The 21,126-nt window shown below is 36.1% G+C and overlaps 1 protein-coding gene across 3 annotated transcripts in view; it reads right to left on the bottom strand.

Annotated features, from left to right (window-relative positions):
• The window catches only part of PARP8 (poly(ADP-ribose) polymerase family member 8), a 200,006-nt gene that overhangs the window by 136,720 nt on the left and 42,160 nt on the right, over positions 1–21,126 (bottom strand). Inside the window, exon 1 of one of the 3 annotated variants that reach the window (XM_077117123.1) lies at positions 3,630–3,762. The exons of the other annotated variants lie outside the window; for them this stretch is intronic. Coding sequence (XP_076973238.1) covers positions 3,630–3,667 — 38 coding nt within the window. The 5' untranslated portion in view covers positions 3,668–3,762. Of the gene's footprint in view, positions 1–3,629; positions 3,763–21,126 lie in introns of those variants that run through there. 3 annotated transcript variants of the gene reach the window in all.

Here is a 21,126-nt window from a genome sequence, read left to right as displayed (position 1 = left end):
TACCATATCCCTTACCCCTCCCGTTCAGTGATCACTAGCATTTCAATCTAAGTTTATTTTAACATTTGCTCCCCCTATTATTTATTTTTATTCCATACGTTTTACTCGCCTATTGATAAGGTAGATAAAAGGAGCATCAGACACAAGGTTTTCAAATTACACAGTCACATTGTGAAAGCTATATCATTATACAATCATCTTCAAGAAACATGGCTACTAGAACACATTTTCAGGCAGTTCCTCTCCATTACATCTTGACTAATAAGGTGATATCTATTTAATGCATAAGAATAACCTCCAGGATAACCTCTCGACTCTCTTTGGAATCTTTCAGCCATTGATACTTTATTTTGTCTCATTTCACTCCTCCCCCTTTTGGTCGAGAAGGTTTTCTCAATGCCTTGATGCTGAGTCTCAGCTCATTCTAGGATTTCTGTCCCACGTTGCCAGGAAGGTTCACACCGCTAGGTGTCATGTTCCACGTAGACGAAGGAGAGTGGTGAGATTGCTTGTTGTGTTGGCCGGAGGGAGAGGCCACATCTGAGCAACAAAAGAGACTCTCTTGGGCGTGACTCTTAGGCCCAATTTTAAGTAGGCTGGACCTATCCCTTGTGAGGTTAAGTTTCATAGGAACAAACCCCAAGATTGGGGGCTCAGCTTATTGCTTTGGTTGTCTGCACTGCTTATGAGAATATCAAGAATTCAACTTGGGGAAGTTGAATTTTCCCTCTTTCTCACCATTCCCAAAAGGGGACTTTGCAACTACTTTTTTATTCACTGTTCAAATCACTCTGGGATTTATCGGGGTATCACTCTGGGCAAACCAGCAAAATCTCATGCCCTACTCAAAGTTCCATATACTTATGGTGTTCAATTAAGCTGTCCACATATGTTATATTAGGAAATGCACTAGTCAAAATATAAATTTTGTACCAAATAAACATTTTTTGCTTTAGTCTCACACATGTTAAAATTTTGAAATATTGATTACTATCAATTTTCAACACCCTGAAGTAATGACATTCCTATGTTCTTCCTCATGCAAAGACAATTTTTTAAATTTGTACATTTAGTCACTATCATTATACACTCAAGGTATTCCTAGATTATACCATCTCAGTCTTCCTGAGGAACCGCCAAACTGCCTACCATAGCTGTTGTACCATTTGACATTCCCACCAACAATGGATAAGTGTGCCTCTTTCGCCACATCCTCTCCAGCACTTGCCGTTTTCTGTTTTATTGATAATGGCCATTCTGGTGAGTATGAGATGACATCTCATTGTGGTTTTGATTTGTATTTCCCTAACAGCCAGGGAAGTTGAGCATCTTTTTATGTGCCTTTTGGCCATTTGTATTTCCTCTTCTGAGAAGTGTCTGTTCAAGTCTTTGCCCATTTTCTCATTGGGTTGTCTGTCTTTCTGTTGTTGAGTTGAACAATCTCCTTATATATTCTGGATACTAACCCTTTATCTGATATATCGCTTCCAAATATTGTCTCCCATTGTGTAGGCTGTCTTTTTATTCTCTTGGCGAAGTTCTTTGATGTGCAAAAGTGTTTAATTTTGAGGAGTTCCCATTTATTTATTTCTTCAGTGCTCATGCTTTAGATGTAAGGTCTAGGAAACTGCCTCCTATTATAAGATTTATAAGCTATCTCCTTACATTTTCTTCTAACAGTTTTACAGTCTTAGATCTAATGTTTAGGTCTTTGATCCATTTTGAGTTAATTTTTGTAAAGAGTGTGAGATATGGATCCTCTTTCATTCTTTTATGTATGGATATCCAGTTCTCTAGGCACCATTTATTGAAGAGACTGTTCTGTCCCAGGTGAGCTGGCTTGACCGCATTATTGAAGATCAAATGTCCATAGATGAGAGGGTCTATATCTGAACACTCTATTCGATTCCATTGGTCAGTATATCTATCTTTATGCCACTACCATGCTGTTTTGCCCACTGTAGCTTCATAATACTCTTTAAAAGTCAGGTAGCTTGAGGCCTCCAGCTTCATTTTTCTTTCTCAGGACATTTTTAGGTATTCAGGGCACCCTGCCCCTCCAGATAAATTTGGTTATCAGTTTTTCTATTTCTGAAAAGTAAGTTTTTGGGATTTTATTGCTATTGCATTGAATCTATAAATCAATCTAGGTAGAATTGACATCTTAATTATATTTAGTCCTCCAATCTATCCCACTCTTTAGGGGTATTAGGGTTATGCCCATTCTAACTTTTTCATTTTGGAAGGGGCAGTCAATAATATGTGATAGGGAGATGGAACTAGCTGATGTTCTGGAGAGACCAGGCCCTCTGCATTTCAGGACTTCTCTGATTGAGGACCCTCTGGAGGTTGTAGGTTTCTGGAAAGTCACCCTAGTCAATGCAACTTTTAACAAGTTAATTTTAATTTGTGTTATTTAGCCCACTAATTTTGCTTTAATCAAGAGCAGTAAATAGATAAAATTATGGTTGAATTTCATGGATATGCCCTGATGTATTAATGTTAGGCAGGACTTTCAATCAGTATTTTTCCAAATAAACACTAATGATTCAAATATAGGATTTTATTTGAACCTATGTATAAATACCTTGTTCAAAGCGTAAATAGATGAGTAAAACATTGTTTTTTTTATCTTAGATTTTAGCCAACATTCAGCTCTCACCAATATACACATACACAAATGTGTAAGACAGTTGATAAAAAATAAATTTATTTAACTGGTATTAAACTATTACCTCAATTACAAAGGTTCAAAGACATTTTAACTGCAACTATAAAAATGAAAATCTTAAAGAATATCATATTATAGCCAAAATCATAATATGCATTGCTTTTAGGAAAAAAACTTAAAACCAACTAATATATAATTATAGCATTTTCCATTATTAAAACAATAAATTATATATACATGGATAAAAGAAGGAAGAATTATCTTACATTTCACCATATGTCCTGAACAACCATTTCTGTCACAATTGTGATTCTTACTCATCTACATATAATTAATCAATATCAATCCATGTAGCTATAAATTCATTTCTGAACCAATGAACTCCTGTTTCAGTAAAGAATAAGCAAACTGATTTTTTGCCTTTGCTGTGCTGGCACATACACTGTGTCATTTTAAAAGGCAATAAAGCAACATGTTTGATTAGCTATAATTCATCTTAAATGCATCTACTGAAAATTTAGCAATTTGCATGCCGGATGTGGCAGGAAAAAGAATCAATTTTCACACATACAATTTCATTTCACTGAGCTATATTTGTTTGTTCATTCCAAAAGTAGAAGGGAAAGGCATGTAATCTGAATAGGCAATCATATTTTCAAGAATTTTGACAGTCAGTCCTGAAGAATATTTATGGGCATGCCACTACATAGATGGATCGTGGTCCAAAGAGAATAATTTCCTCTGAATGATTTTAAATTCTCTATTTAAAATTTAAAAGCAAAACTAAATTTGCATAAATAATTCTAAGAAAATATTTCAATTCTCAAGGATTTAAAACTTTGATTAAAGAAGTCAGAAACCTTTAAAAAATTCTCCCCTTCCTCCTAAAAGAAGACATCTCAAAATATAAAAGAAATAAGTGTAAACCTGTTTGGGGAAACCTGAAAATATTTCTCACCGATGTATATTTTTTCTTATGTTTTCTTTTTTCTTCATTTAGTTGTCTGTTGTTTTTTTTCTTACTGCCATCTTCAAAAACTTGTCCTCTGATGTTGAATTACAATCCACCAAGGACAAGGGTTATCTGTAGCCTAAATCATAAATTCAAAGAATCATACTATCATCGAGTTTTAAAGGACTTCCTAATGTTTCATTTTGCAGGTATGAAAATAGACAAGAAAGCAATGAGAGGTTAGGAGGTTTCCTTTTGTCACACAGTAAGGAAGTGACAGAACTAGCATAAGAATCTAGTATTCATACATAGATGAAGTTAAATATAAATCAACTAAGAGCCAACAAGCACTTCTTTTAGAAAAGAAAACCTGCTGGCTTTGATATCCAAACACTCAATCGTATTACTATTGCAATTATCATCATCTTCTTCTTCTTCAAAGGCTTGAGGAGAGAACTGTTTCGGTCTAGAAACTGAGAGAGAACAATTTATTCTTAGTACAGAATTAAAAATTCTTGGACAAGAGTGCAAGATGGAGAAATTTAATACCCTTAGATTGCTTCCTAAGTCAGGACTTCATCCCAGGACTTTAAAGTGAGATTTTAAAACTTTGAAATCCTTCATGTCTAAAACAAGCATTTGAGAAGCTAATGAGAATTTTTTTTTTTAATTTTACCATTCAGTAAAGGCATTCAATAGTTGATTCCAAAGGGAAAGGAATTTTTGGCTTTATCAATAGTTGCATGTAAAAGAAAAGTTATAATCATTAGCTTTAACATACTTCAAACGAAAGAGCTGGACAAGAATTAATAACTCTTATCTGTAATCAGTAAATTATTTCAAATGACATCTGATAACTCATCTGCTGCCTAGCTTCATTACAGATAATTCCAGTAAGCTGGCTATAAAACAATGCAATTACTAAAGGTAATTATCTGCCACAAAAATATTCATGAAATTCAGGAAACTGAAATGCCTTCTACATTCTGGACTGCGCCCAAACATTCCTGGTGGGCATTCAGCTCATGTCATTTTGCAAGGTTAAGAAAGAAGTGGACTCTTTATTTCAAGCACACTAAACATCCATGCCTGAAAGATCTGATAAAACCATCTCAAGCAGTAACAACTGCTTCTGTGTTCACCAAATGCCATTTCCTCTTGAGCATGCAGCTGGATTCCAAGGTCCCAAGGGGGCTGGGAAGCATACATTAGGTAAGTTTGGAGGCAATTCCTGTATTAGGGTAGGTAAATAAATAGTTTAATAATTCCAGATCCCAGTAGCTTAACACAATAGAGGTTTACTTCTTATCCATATCACAGTCCATGAAGGGGAAGAGAAGATTCCATTTCAGTAACTGAGGGACTCAGGCTTACGCACTTTTGTGTCCAACCATATGCAAAGGCTAGTTCTCCTTTGTTTTCAATTACTTGGGCAGGAAAAAGAACACAGAAGTCACACAGAAGGGTCTCACAGGACAAGACCAAGAAATGGCATCCGTCATTTCCATTCACATTCCACTGCCCAGAGTTCAGGTACACGATCAGATCAAACTGCCAGGGAGGCTGGGAAATGTGGTCCAGCTGAGCGTCCAGGGAAAAGGTGAACACGCAGAAGATTCGCGTTAAGAAGATATTTAGCTTACTGTAAAAGTTAATTTTGAAAACTCTTTCATAAGCTACAGGACTTCGGTACTCTGTGGTAGCTACATTCTTAAGAAACTGATGTCAGAAGAAAGCAAATACAGGGAATTTTAAAGCAGATTTCACTAACCCCTAAAACTCTTTCTCACATACCACTGTTCAGTCCAGCTGCCCCTCACCCTTCATCCTTCAAGCATTACACTGAAATATTCACTAAGAAAACCGTAACATATTGTAATCAGATCAAAGAAAAAGGGAACAGCTTGGGCATGAAACATAAAACCTGATTCATCTACTTAATCACATTTCTTAATAGTATTACAAAGCTACAGAAATTTTTAGAGTATGACATAGATGGGCAGAGAACATTAACATTAAAAAGAACAGTGTATCTTTTAGAATTATCTGGAAATAAAAACAACAGAAAAATAAGAATACAGTTTTAGCAGGGTTTTCTTTACTATCATTACATTTTGCATAAAAAGGTATTTCCTACAAACCAACCAGGCTTCTCCATTACTAATGAGAGAGCATTTCCACTAAATCTCTCACCCTTTCTTGGACCCTACTGTGTTCAAAAATGTCCTATTGAGATACAGGAAGAGACAGGTTCAGCCACAGAATATTATCAATTTCATTCCAGTATCATTATGGGCTGTTTCAACTGTGCTCCATCCATGTGAACTAATAACAGCCACACAATGGAGAGCACAGGCCAATGACAACTGGCTATTTAAGAAGTCACAGGTACTTTTTTTTTCCTTTGGGAATTAAGAAAAGAAATAGTGGGTGGGGAGATTCCCTGCATGGAAAATGACCTGAATTATCTCTCAAACATGCCAGGTCTACTCTGAGATAAATAACTGAATGCACAGACTATGACAAAACCCACAATTAGTGCCCAGTGGTATTTCTGAAGCAAAGGATCTACCCACTACTGCTACACTTCATATTAAAAACTAAACTAACTGAAACAGACTTCTCTGAAGTGGTCAGATGCTGCCACTGGAGAGTTTCACACACAGGGGTATGAGAGGACAGAAAAAGTCGAGAACCTTTTATCGTAAGTCAAAAATATGCTGTACACGCTCCCGGGAAGGTAGAAAACCAATCATTATTATCTTAGGCAAATTACTTCAATTGGATTATTAAATTGTTCTTCTCCCCAAGAGCAGCAGAGGACATGGGAGAAAATGCATTAAAGCAATGAAAAAGCTGTCAGGTAGTGCTGTGTAAACTGCACTGTTACAAGGGCTCCAGGCCAAGGGTTCCTGAGTGTGCTGGTTTGAAAGGATGTATGTCCCCTAAAAAAGCCATGCTTTAATCCTAAACCCATTTTGTAAAGGCAGCCATTTCTTCTAATTCCTGGTAGTACTGTATGTTGGAAACTTTAGAGTATCTCCATGGAGATATGACTCACTCAAGAGTGGGTGTTAAACTGGATTAGGTGGAGACACGTCTCCACCCATTCCAGGTGGGTCTTGATTACTTTACCGGAATCCTATGAAAGAGGAAATATTTTGGAGAGAGTTAGACATTCAGAGAGAGCAGAGAAGAACAGAGCCACGAGAAAGCCACAACAGAATGCTGCAGAACCACAAAGCAGGGCATCCAGCGACTTCTGGAGATGAAGAAGGAAAACACGTCCTGGGGAGCTGGAGAGGAAGCTAGCAGATGATGCCGTGTTCGCCATGTGCCCTTGCAGCCGAGAGAGAGAGTAATCCTAACCATGTTCGTCACGTGCCTTTCCATTTGAGAGAGAAACCCTCAACTTCATTGGTCTTCTTGAATCAAGGTATCCTTCCCTGGATGCCTTAGATTGGACATTTCTACAGAATTTGCTTTAATTGGTACATTTTCTCAGCCTTAGAATTGTGAACTATAGATTTATTAAATTCCCCTTTTTAAAAGCCATTCCGTTTCTGGTATATTGCATTCCAGTAGCTAGCAAACTAGAACACTGATGAAGGAAGCTGTTTTCCAGCCTGAAGAGTGCCCAGCAAGCCTTGCAACCCAGTGCAGGTAGGCCTTGGAGGAATGGATGACATTTTTTTATTCTCATAAAGATTCCATGGCAAATAGCTGTGGTGGTGAAAGGGAGGCCCATGATCTCATGACCTCAACAACACAGCGTACTTCAAGGAAAGGCAGACCCATGTGGTATAAGAACTGGATGGTGTAGTAGACACTCCTTCTTGACCCTAATATTTATTCCTGCCTTTTTCCATAGAAACACAATGTTGAACTTGGAACATGGCTTCCCTGAACCAAGAAATTTCCCAGCCTCCCCTACCCTGAGGTATGAGCATATGAGCCAGTTCTGGTCAACAAGCAAAATATCCTGGGGAAACTTCTAGGATCCTCCCTTAAAAAGGTGCTGGGAGATGCCCTTTGCCCTTCCATTCTTCCTTTTCATTGTCAAAAAAAGGGATACCACCTCGGACCACAAAAGATGAGCTGGAAGGACCTGGAGCCCTGAAAAACCTATGTGTGGGGAAAAACTGGGCTTTTTGTTAATTATAGTCAAATTGCTATGTGGGTACCCCAGACCATGAGGAGCTGAGAGAACATGCAGAAGGAGATAAGAGGGGTCTAAATCTCAAGCTTCCCTGGACATATGGGCTAGGTCCCCACTGAGTGCAAAGTGCGACCAGTTAGGCCTTGTCAGTGATAAATGAAATGTTCTCTCATTCGATAAGCAATGCAAAGTACACATTTAGAGCAATCTAAGGAATATTCCCCACTAATAAGGATTAACTTATTCCTGTTGGTAGGATCCATAACAAGGAAAGAACTATGTCAGATATTTTCAAATACTTCTGCCTGAGGAGCTTATGGTTTATGACAGTTATGTGCCTAACAAGACATTATAGGCTCTATTATGTTTCTTAGAAGTTTGGTTACTTGCATGAAACTACTCTAGAGCAGACTTTGACTTTTCATGATGAAAATCATTTCTGAAAATGCACTGTGCAATTTTGTTTCCAAGGAATATTCTTTCTCTGGGAAAGCACTGAAAATATTATTTTTAATAAATTCCCTCTTTATTCTTCTTAAACTACCTTATTTTTTAAACTAACTAAAGTTAGAAGTGTCTTAAAATACTCTACAGGATCTTCCCTCTGCCTACAATGCCTTGTTCACGGCTGTTAACCCAACACCAGAATAGCTGCTGAAACATAATAGGTATGCACTCAATATTTGTATGCATTAATGAATGGAATAAATATTACAAAAAAAACATACTAAATTTACATTCTTTATTCAAACACAGCTAACATTCACTTGTGGTGAGAAGTTAAGTATTTGCCAAATTCCATTAATTTCAAGAATCTTAATGTTATACAAGCATTAGCTCATTTAATCATCAAACCCTTTGAGGGGCAAACAAAAAATGATATTCATAGTATTGAAACAGCAATTAAATCAAAACTACTTTATATCATGTAATCATTGTCTTTCTTACAAAGCTGAACCACATCCTCAAGTCATCCTGTAATTTAACTGAGGTTTAATTTAAGAAATATCAGCCTCTTCTTTTCCTCACAAAATGCTCTAGGTTAGCAGCTCTTGGCCTCTATGTGGAAACATGCTCATCTAAAACGATCAATTTGAAGTACAACAAATTTTTGGAAGGATATAAAGCATAATATATTCAAGATTCTTGCTACAGTGTCGGTTTCATTCACCCAGTGTACTTTTGCAAGTGGGAGTTGAAGAGGAATGAAATTACAGTTAGAACTGGGAACTGAAAACTTAAAAATAAGTGATCAATATACCGTTATCTTTAGCCAATTACAGGTGAATAAGGTAGAAAGCAAGAACAGATGAGAAAAGTGAGACTTACTCTTGTAGTCTGTACCCCCCCCCCCCCCAAAAAAAGAAAGAAAGATGCTCTGGACATATCTATTTAAAGGCCTAAAGTTACAATTTTCAATGATACACAGGCATGGAAATCTACTAGCATAATTTAAAAGGTAAAAATACTGTATATTATAATTTAAAGATAAAAGGCTTTCATGTTTTCTTAATAAATATTTACTTCTTTCCCATGTTATTATTACCTGTGATGTGGAGGCCTGAAAAATAATTCTTTTAAAAATGCAAAAGTTTAAGTTTATTAATCATATTCAGTTTTTTACTTATTAAATGACCAACTTTGATGACTCTTAGAGTAATCATAAGTTCTTATAAAAGGTCCTTATGAATGCTATGAGACTGGCACACACACGTACCCCCCAAAAGAGTAATTATTACAATATTCTTTCTCTCCCCTAACACAGGGAAGGAATACATGACATACATAAGTAAATGCACAGACAGTTTAGGTATGTATAAGTAGAGTGATAATTTGTGCAAACTATGAAATTTATCCATTCTGTGTAATTTGGTAGGGAAAGTATGAGCACCTTGCCTTCTACATGCTGCTTTACCAGTAAGATCATATCGAAAGGCTACCAAAGAACCAGTGTGATAATTATGAATGCTCTTATAAAGATCATGTCAGATATTTTCTTTCTGTAGTACTTTTTGCTGAATGCATGTGACTGCAGTCTTTTGAGTATATCAAAGTGAGAAGAGGTACTCCCCCAGGTCAAAAATTGATATGCTCCTGCAGTTGAGCATGGTTGAATAACTACTGATTTCCCTTTCTTGATAAATTGTTACTAAAAATGAGAAGAACAGAAGGAAAAAAAAGCATAAATTCACAATGACAAGAATCAGTGGAAAAGATGGCCTAACATTTTTGTTAACAGGGAAGGAGCTAGAAGAGTGTTAAGTGATCTAACAGAGTGGGAAGGTGAAAGGGGCTTCCTTAAAGAACAAGATTTGAAGAAGAGGGGCAAACCGCCCCCTGCAAATCCTAGGAAGGATCAGGACTTGCAGATAATGTAAGCTCTACGAGGGAGGCCAAACCCAGGGCTAGCTGAAAGGCAGCGCGCAGAATCGTAACATCCTGATTCCCTCCCTGGGGATGTACTTCCAGCATCAGCTCCACCAGTCCAAAAGCCCTGCTCACATTACCAGAGTTTCCAATAACCTCGGCAGTAAGAGACCGCCAGGGCTCATCCCCTCATCTGTAAAATAGGAATAATACCTATTAACACAACACAAATTTATTATCTTACATTTCTGGAGGGCCGAATTCCAAGAAAGATCTCACTGGGCTGAAATCAAGGTGTCAGCAGGGTCACGCTCCCTTCAGAGGCATTACAGGAGAATCTGTGTCATTGCATTTCCAGCTTCTAGTGACCTCCTCCATTCCTTGACTCACAGTCCCTTCCATCTTCGCAGCCAGCAGCACAGCATCTTCTGACCTCTGTTTCTAACTCTTTGCTAATGGGGTCGTATCTCCTCTGACTCTGACCCTTCTGGCTTTTCTTATGAGGACCCTTGTGATTACACTGGGTCTACCCAGATATACTGGATAATCCCATTTCAAGATTTTAACTTAACCAAACCTGAAAATTCCCTTCTGCCATGAAAGATAACACATTCACAGATTTTAGGGAGTAGACTAAAATATACTTCAGTATACTATATAATTAGAGTAGACTCTCTTATATTATTCCATCTGCCACACTACCTGTCAGATTAATGAAAATATCAGATGAGATTATCTAAATGATAATCAAGGCAGAATGATTCATCTAAGTTCTTACAGAATACTTCACTGGAACTTCACAACAACCTATAACATACAGACTCTTATCACCCCATTTACAGATGATGAAATTACCACACATTCAAAGTCCTGAAGTCACACAGCAAGTTATTTGACAGAAATGGGACTAAAAATCAAACAGTTGGATTCCCATCCTCATTCTCTTAACAATCATGGTAAATACCTCTGATGATATGAAGCATCAATACCAGAAATACCAGAAAAGATTCTCTTTTTTAAATGTATTCCTGTGGGTTTAGCCTTACTTTAGGTGGGACTTTTATGATGTTATTTCAATTGAGATGTGACCCACCTCATTCAAGGTGGGTCTTATTCCTTACAGGATTTTATAAGAGGATAAAATCCACGCACAAATAAAGCCCCAGAGAAGCTGAGAGATGAAGCCTCTGGAGCCAGAAGGTGAAAGCAATGAAGTCCAGGAGAGAAGGACCAGCCGACGTCACCATGTGCCTTGCTATATGACAGAGGAGTCCAAGCTCAGTGGTAGCTGGTCTCTAGGGAAAAAGCATTGGCAGCTGATGCCTTCAGTTGGACATTTTCATGGCCTAAGATCTGTAAGCTTGTAAATTAATAAGTTCCCATTGAAAAAGCCAACCCATTTCTGGTATATTGCATTTTATCAGCTTTAGCAAACTAAAAGAATACCCAATGATTTTAGTTGTTGTTACTACACTGAGTTTATTACATAAATTGCATGTCGAGAACATAAATGATGAAAACAATCTTTACATGGCAAAGATTAAGTCCAATATTAGTATTTGAACTTTTTAATGAAAATATTTATTTTCTTTTCCTACCCACCAGATCTCTGTTTGGCTCCCATCCTCTTATGTTCCCACCACTCCCTTTACTTATCTGTACTGTTACTTACAACATTATAATATACTGTACAGTCTACTTCTTTCTTTTTCCTGACCTCTGAGTACCTTCAGGGCACCTGATATTAACATGAAATCTGTAGGGAATCGAATAACTTTTCAAATGTTTCTGTTTTTTTTTTTTTTTTGTGCTTCTGCAATCAACAACACAGTCATCAAAGCATGAAACACATTAACAATTTATTTAGTCATTTTGTAGATGCTTCACAAAACAGTACATGTTCACTGTGGAGAACACAAGACCCTTACTTAAAGTCTTTTTTTTTTCTAAAATGCAAAATATCTATGTTTATATATATAATCATTTGGAAGAAGTATTTAATAGCCAAAGGTTAGTATATACTATCTGTTTTGGATGTAAGATATTTCATTTCTATTTGTAAACTATTTCCAACCAGATGGAACACAGTAAAGATAATAAGACTAATTCCTCTTTATAATGATAGAGAAAGAAATAATACTTTATCATAAATATTTGTCAGGGTTGGGAAGAAGTGATGAAGTCCTTCAAGAAACAGGAAAATAATTTTGTAGATAAATCCTTCAGATTTTGGTTTCTCTGAAAGACTATTATTGCTATAACCTGTCCTATTACTTTACTCCATTAGTTTAAAAGCAAAAGACAGCTAGTAAGTAAGTATCAGTAATGACTATGGAAAATGGAAATAATGGTAAACAGTGATTTGTTTCAACAATGATGCTTTTGGCTGTAACTATCAAAAACTAAAACAGAACTGACATAAACTAGAAGTACACTGATTATATACTACAAAATACTGAAATGTGTATTGGGTGGAGATTGCTCCATGATTGTTCAATTCAGCAACTTGACAACGTCATCAAGGACCCAAGTTCTATTTTTTCTTTTGATCTTCACCTTATTACATCTCAATTTCACCTTTGGGTTAATTCCGTACGTGGTCACAAAATGTTTACTGCAGTTCCAAGCATTAATCCAGACATGAGAATGTGTAAAGCAGAAGAGACTTCCTGGGTGTTTCCATGTAAGACCATGAGTCAGTCCCAGAAGTCTCACAGGAGACTCCTCACCTCTCTCAGCCCAGATATTGTATAAATGTCAATCCTGAATTAATTCTACATGGGGGAGTGAAAGGAGGAGATGGGCAAGTAAGACAGTGCCCCATGACTGTATTAAACTAATTGGCTTTGATCCCTCAGCTAGAAATCAGGATTACTAATTTTCACCACGAGTTATTTCCTGGGCAAACCTGGTTTTCTCTTTTCATGGAAGAAGGCAGGAATAGGTAACACAGAACATTTGAAGGACTGTTAAAAGAGTTAGCTCCATAATGGACCAAATTACCAAGCTTTGAGGAGGTAGGGTGAGGGTGGAAAGGTTACTAAGAATAAGATAATTGTGTTTAGCACAGGAGGGATCAAGATGCCATTTTACAGAAGACCAGTAACAATCACTAATTCACTTTCAAAAGGGTAACTAAACGTAAATACAACCTAAGGCTAAAAAAATATTCAAATACATATATTTGAGATAAAGAAAGAGATAAAGAGACCCTGAAGCAAGGGTCTAGAGCCTGTCAGATATAATTATTTTAGTCAAATAAATAAGTAGTAGACATGGAAACAAAATTGTGTTCTATTTTAAAAATCAATAGAATAGCAAAGTTACATTGCTAAATCTTTACATATATTGACACTTTGCAAACAGAGAATGAAATCAAAGAAAATTGACACTTACAAAGGAGTACAAAAAAAGCTGTTTCTTATCTTCCTCTGAAAAGTTTCCTACCAGAACAAAGAACAGACCAGAAATAAGAATTAAATGAAGCCAGTCAGATTGGGTACTCATAAAATATCGTCAGATCCCAAACCCAATACAATCTCTGACTCTTCTAACTGAACAGATTTATTTTCAACAGGAAATAAGTACGAAGAACACACAAGTACTTCTCTGTTACTACTGCTAAGTTCTACAGTAACAGCAACTACTGTCTCATACATCATTTCAAAATACAGATAAAAATAAGAAGATAGACCGTTAGCAAAGAACCATGCAACTTCAAAAATTGGATTTATACTCCAGGTTGAGCCAGGCATGCAAACCAATCTCATAGGGATAGCAGTAGCAGTATTGTGCATATGAGCAATGAGCTGATGGGAGGTGCTCATTTCAGCACTTTAAATAACTATAAAAGAAGTATTTCTAGAGAGTACTGATGTAATGAAATTACAATATAATAATTAATACAAAAAAACTATTAATATGAATTTTCCCTTTGTCATTTTTTTCAGAACAAAGCTTCTCTCCATTGAAGTGTCATTGAGCACATCTCACAAACATTGCTGAAAATTCTCTTTCTTTCTGTCTCTGTTTCTCTGTCTCTGTTTCTCCCAGTCTCTACACTCGCACACACTAACACACAATCTCTTCATTTACCCTGACTCTGTCCTTCTCTCTCTTGGTCTCTTGGTCTTTCTCTCTCGACTATTTTTCTGATTCTCTTTTCTTATTATTTTACAACATAAGCAGAGCATACTAACACCAGGCACTTTTTTGGGGGAAAGAGAAAATTTCTGGATGGCTCTGAGAAGAAAACACTGCAGCTATAATATTTTTCTTGATGACCTTCTAAACCCAATAATGTAATCTAAGAGTTTTACTAAGTATTGCTTCCAACCTTGATGTTTACATATGTATTACCACTACAATTTACCCACTGCCTTTATCTTGAATGTGAACAAGCAAAATGAATGAAAAAGGGGGGAAAAAAAGAAGGTTGGAGAAAACAGAAATAATAAAAGAAAGTAGAAGAAACAAACTGATAAGTACAGAGTTAGACAGCTATTAGTATATTCAGAGAGAAAAAGAAGATTGAGTATGTAAAACAAGAACAAAATGCTTTGAAAAAGGAAAAATATGAGAATACGAAATAGCCATTGGAAATTTTAAATATTAAATACTAAAAATCTTAAATTCAACAAAAGGGTGGAAATTAAAGTTAAGGAAATCTTGAAAAAATAGAATAAAATATAAAGAGATGGAAATTAAGAAAGATAAGAAACTGAAAGAATCATTACAGGAAATCAACCATAAAGCAAAAAGAGTAGAAGAAATACTATGAAAGACATACTACAAGGAAACTTCTAGTAAAGGATAAGCACCTCTCCACTATAAGACTTTACCATGAATGACAAACCTGACAGAGATTTTTAAAAAAAGTTGTATACAAAGGCAGTCATTGTGAAATTTCGGAACTCAAACATTAAAAAAAAAAAGATCTGAAACACTTCCAGAGAAATACAAAGATGGGTTACAAATACAGAAATTACATGTAATCAGAAAGATACTGGATTAGTCAACAGCAACAGGATGCTAAAAGACTACTGAGCAATGTCTGCAAAATTTTGAGGGAAAACTTGAGTTCTAGCCTAGGATTCCCACCCACTCAATCTATCAAGTAGAATGAGAATCTATCAAGTAAAACGTATATTTTTAGAGATGCCCAGACTCTTATAAAGGGAATTTATTACATTATAAGTTTACAGTTCTAAGACCATAGAAATGTCCAAATTAAGGCATACAGAGAAAAATACCTTAACTCCAAAGAAAGGCCAATGTCTGTCACATGGGAAGGCATATGGCTGGAATCTGTTGGTCCTTGTAACCAATTTTGTTGTTTCTAGCTTCTGATGCCAGTGGTTTCCTCTCTAAGTGTGTGCGGGCCCTCACTTGGCTCCTCTCTAAGTGTGTGTGGGGGACTTCACTTGGCTCCTCCAGACAAAGCTCTGGATTTTGGCTTTCTTAGCATCTCACGGGAAGGCACATGGTGACATCCGCTGGGCTCTGCTTCTCCAAACGTCCATGTCTAGGTGTCTGCTCTCTCTGCGGGCACACCTAGTAACTCCAAGTGTCTCTGCCTGCTTGAAGCAACTGATTTCCAAGAGTCTACATCTCAGGTTTCTCAAATTGTTCCCCCTTTTAAAGGACTCTAGTAAAGACCCACCTTGAATGGGTGAAGTCACATCTCCAACTAATCAAAAGGCCACACCCACCCATAATTGGGCATGTCAATCTCCATGGAAATAATCTAATCAAGAGACCACACCAACAACTGGGTGTGTCTCATCTCAAAGGAAACAATCCAGTTAAAGTTTCCCACCTAAACAACAGGTCTGGCCTCTCAAAATTGGATTAGGATTAAAACATGGCTTTTCTGGGGTACATAACAGTTCCAAACCAACATAACTTCTAACTGTCCCCAAGTATGGGGAAATGCTACATAAATGCGGCTTATTAACACAATAAAAAATATATAGCAAGTAAATTAAATGAAGTAGAGCAACATAAAGGTCATAGGAAAATTTCAAAAAAGTAGCAAAAATGAAATTTGTAAGATGTACACAACGCAAAATTGTTCATGTATAATTTAAAGCACACATCCAAAACAATAGTACGTATGTTTATGGATACATGTTTAACACACACATATACTTGCAAATATTTTTCAGCAGCTTCAATACCTGTAATTATCTCTGGAGAGAAAGGAAGGTAGGGTGACAGAAGGGCATGTTTTACTTCTCTCTATAAGACTTCATTTTTTAAAAAATACATTTCAAATATATATGGAAAAGTGTTAATATCTACTTAACCTCAGAGATAGAAATAGTATTTTCAATAATTATTTCTGTCTTTCTATATGCTTGAAATGTTTCAGAATTAGCAAATATTTAAAAGAAGATTAAAAGAATCTTATGAATAAAGATTGGATAGCAAAATAGTAAGTTAAGTAAAACAGACCAGCTTGAAACTACCATATAATAGTGGAAATAGGCTAAATCCACTACAATGAAATCAACAAGGTAATCCAATGATTTAAAAGTAAATATACGCCATGCTTTATGGAAAAGATGTGTTTTGGTATACTGTACTCAAAATACATGTTTAAACTGGATAATAAAGGGTCTTCATTCTGAATATATGACTCATTAACAATTTTCTTCAAATAGCATACCCTTCCACTGCTTTGAAACACTCCAGTATTATTACTGAATTCCTATACATACACTTAGTGAAGAAATGTGAATATCGAGCACCAATTTTACATTTTATTAAATATGTATATATCATTAAGGTCAGGGGTGTTGAATTCATAACGCTTCTAAATGTAAACTAAAAATCGAGACATTTGAGGTTAAAAAAATATTTCTCTGGTCCAAATCACAAATAAATACATCTTGAACATCTCTCAGTATGTGTAGTAAGGTTTAAAATTCATCTTAAAAGTTTAAACACTCCCATAGTATTTGTCTAACCTAAATTCCTACCACCTTCCTCCCAAATCTTTATCCAGGACATCATGAAATACACATATCATACAAAAGATAGAACAAGCTCTTCAATCCTCGGTGCCTTTGCTTTTGTTTTTCTCAAAATATCTTTCTCCACCTAAACCTTATCAAGGCCTACTACGCCCCCTCATATCCCAGAAGCTTTTTTTCCTTGGAAAATTTCCTCAGAGCTCTGCAATTTCCTAATCCCTTGGAGGCATAACCACGCCCCTTCTACAGTACCATCTCCATCTCTCTATTTCTGCATTACAGCTATGTGTTTACCCATTTGTTTTCTTTAGCCAGACCCTGGATCTTTTGAAAGCAAAGACCTTGTTTTTATTCACCCTGAAATCACCCATACCTTGAGAGTTATACAGAAAAGATAAACGAATGTTGGATGAATAAACAGATATGATAATTAATGAGTATAAAAGGGAAAAATGAATCATGGCTTCAGGAAATTTAAAATAATCACCTTAATAAATGATTATGAAATATAATGTTTAAACCATGAATACAAGTTTATCCAAACAGGCTTGTAATCGGAATTTGGGTTGATTCACTTTATGTATTATTATCATTATTACCCGTTCTATACTATGTTTTGAGTAAACATTCTACTTCAATTTGAAATATAGCACCTATGAGCAATGAAGATTTCAAGAGCTGATTGGAGTTAGCAGAAGAATCAGTGAACCTGCAGACAAGAAACAAGAAAAGAAAACCACAAAATACAAGCAAACAAAATTCAACATCATATTAAAAGAATTGTATGCCATGATCAGATGGGATTTACCCCAGATATTCAAAGGTGGCTCAACATAAAAAAAATCAATAAACGTAATACATCACATTAAAAGAACAAAAAGGAAAATATATAATCACATCAATTGGTGTGGAAAAGGTATATGACAACATATAGCACCCTCACTTGTTAAAAACATTTAGAAAACCAGGAACAGAGGAAAATTTCCTCACCATGGTAAAGGGCACATATTTGAAAGACCCCAGCTAATGATATATTTAATGGTAAAAAACAAAAAGCTTTCCTAGGAGATGAGGAGTGACCCAAGAATGCCCACTATCATCACTATTATTCAACATTGCCCTGGAAGTTCTCACCAGAGCAATTAGGCAAGGAAAAGAAATAAAAGGCACCCAAATAGGAAAGGAAGAAGTAAAATTTTCCCTGTTTGCCAATGATATGATCTTACATACAGAAAATCCTGAAAAATTCACAACAAAGCTCCTAAACCTAATGTATGAATTCAGCAAAGTGGCGAGATACAAAATCAACATCCAAAAATCAGTAGTAATTCTATATACAAGCAATGAGCAACGGGAAGAAGAAATTAGGGGGGAAAAATCCATTCAAAATAGCAACTAAAACAATTAAGTATATAGGAATAAATCTAACAAACTAGGTTGTGCTGGTTTAAAACTGTCATGTACCCCAGAAAAGCCATGTCCTTTAATCCTCATTCAATATTGCTGGGTGGGATCCTTTTTATTGTTTCCATGGAGATGTAACCCAGCAAATTGTGGATGGTAACTGTTGATTAGATGGTTTCCATAGAGATGTGTCTCTACCCATTCAAGGTGGGATTGCTTACTGGAGCCCTTTAAGAATGAACCATTCTGGAAAAAGCTTCAGTGCCAACAGAGCCCACACATCCAGAGTCCTTTGGAGATGAAGAAAGAAAATGCCCCCAGGGAAGATGCTCAAAACAAGCAGCCAGAGGCCCCAGCAGATGCCAGCTATGTGCCTTCCTAGCAGAGAGATGTGTTCCAGACCTTCAGGCCTTTCTTGAACCAAGATGTCTTTCTCTGGATGCCTTAGCTTGGACATTTTGATAGCCTTGGAACTGTAAACTTGCAACTTAATAAACTCCCTTTCAAAAGCCATTCTATTTCTGGTATTTTGTGTTCCAGCAGCTTAAACCAAAACAGATGTAAAGGACTTTTGCATCAAAAAAAGCTATAAAACAAACTAAGGAAGACCTAAATAAATGACAGGGTACTGTGTGTTCATGGATTAGAAGATTAAACATCATTGGGATGTCAATACTACCCAAATCAATTTATAGATTCAATGTAATCCCAATTAAAATTCCAGTAGCCTTCATTGCAGAAATGGAACAGCCAACCATCAAATTTATATGGGAGGGTAAGGGACACTGAACAGTTAAAGCCATCTTGAAAACAGAATCATGAAGCTGGAGGGCTCACTTCCAGATCTCAAAACTTATTACAAAGCCACAGTAATCAAGACAGCATGACACTGGCACAAGAACAGACATACAGATATAAGGGAATAGAACTGAAGACTCAGAAGTCAACCCTCACATTCATGGCCAACTAATATCTGATGAAGTAGAAAAGAACGTTCAATTGGGAAAGAACAGCCTTCTCAACAAATGGTGCCAAGAAAAGTGGATCTCCGTTTGGAAAAAAAAAAAAAGGAGGACCCATATCTCACGCCATATACAAAAATATACTCAAAATGGATGAAAGACCTTAACATAAGAGTTAGGACTTTCAAACTCATGGTATAAAATGTATAGAAGCATCTCCAGGACCTTGTGTTAAACAATGGTTTCTTAGATTTTACACCTAAAGCAGAAGCAACGAAAGAAAAAATAGATATATGGGACCTCATCAAAATTGAAAACTTCTGGTTCTCAGAGGATTTTATCATGAAAGCAAAGCAGCAAGCTACTCAATGGGAGATAATATTTGGAAACCACATATCTGATAAAGGATTAATATCTAGAATATATAATGAAATCCTCCAACTTAACAATAAAAAGACCAAAAACTTTATTTCAAAATAGGCAAAAGACTGGAATAGACATCTCTCCGAAGAAGATATAACAAATGGCCAGAAAGCATGGAAAAGTTGCACAACATCATTTGCCATCAGGGAAAGGCAAATCTAAACCACAATGGGATACCACTTCACACCATTAGAATGGATGCTGTTAAAACAAACAAACAAAAACCAAAAACAAATAATCTGAATATGATTGGAAGGGAAATGTTAGATTGTATATATGGTAACAGAACAAATTTTTTTTTTAATCCATGAGACTACGTTATACAGTCAAGCCTATGTTAAAGCACAAACTTTAATTAATGTGCTATTATAAAAATATGCTCTCATAAATTGTAACAAATTTTCTATTCCAATGCAAGATGCTGGTGGTGGGGTGGTATATGGGAGTCCTGTCTAGTAATCAGGGTTGCTCTGTAAAGCCACACTTCTCTAATAAGGACGAGAAAGAGAGAGGGTGAAGGAGGAGGAGAGGGAAAGGGAGGTGGGACAGGGGATGGGAAAGGAAGGGAGGGAGGAAGAGAGGGAGGGAGGGAGGGAGGAAGAAAGAAAGAAAATATTTTGTAAATCCCATTATCCTATACAGGGCTGGTAACAGTCATATATCAATCCTAAAGAACGTGTTTAAAATTTAACCAAATACACTCTGGCATACCTCAAAGACATTCTCACACTTTAATGTTCATAATATTCTAGTGGGAACAATATAAAATCTGATCTACTTGTTCTGAGATGGGACTTAGGAATCTGCATTTTGCATGCACTTCAATAATTCTGATACAGACAACTCTGGACTACATTTTAAGGAACCCTACCCTGGACTAGATTAAAAATATTTATCAAGGAAATATAGACAAAAGGCAGCAATTCAAATAGTACATACAAGTTTATGATGAAAATTAAGTCCTAGCCCACTCCCACCAGCTTCTTTTAATTGTATTTGTTTTTAATTTTTCTGGTGGTTATCTCCATGCGGCTTCTATCTTCTTAATTTGTGACATATCTTCTAACTTATAACCTCTACGTTGCTCACATTGTATTTTTTAGACATTCTGCTATTATTTTTAGCTTTTCTACTGGTTTACACCTTAGTGTCTTGAAATAATATACATCAATCACCACTTCTTATTTCAGTAATTTTTAAATTAAATAAAT

Source organism: Tamandua tetradactyla, chromosome 9 (assembly GCF_023851605.1).
Source record: "Tamandua tetradactyla isolate mTamTet1 chromosome 9, mTamTet1.pri, whole genome shotgun sequence".
NCBI lineage: Eukaryota > Metazoa > Chordata > Mammalia > Pilosa > Myrmecophagidae > Tamandua > Tamandua tetradactyla.
Note: the sequence above shows the minus strand (reverse complement) of the source record. Positions and strands in the feature narration are given on the sequence as shown.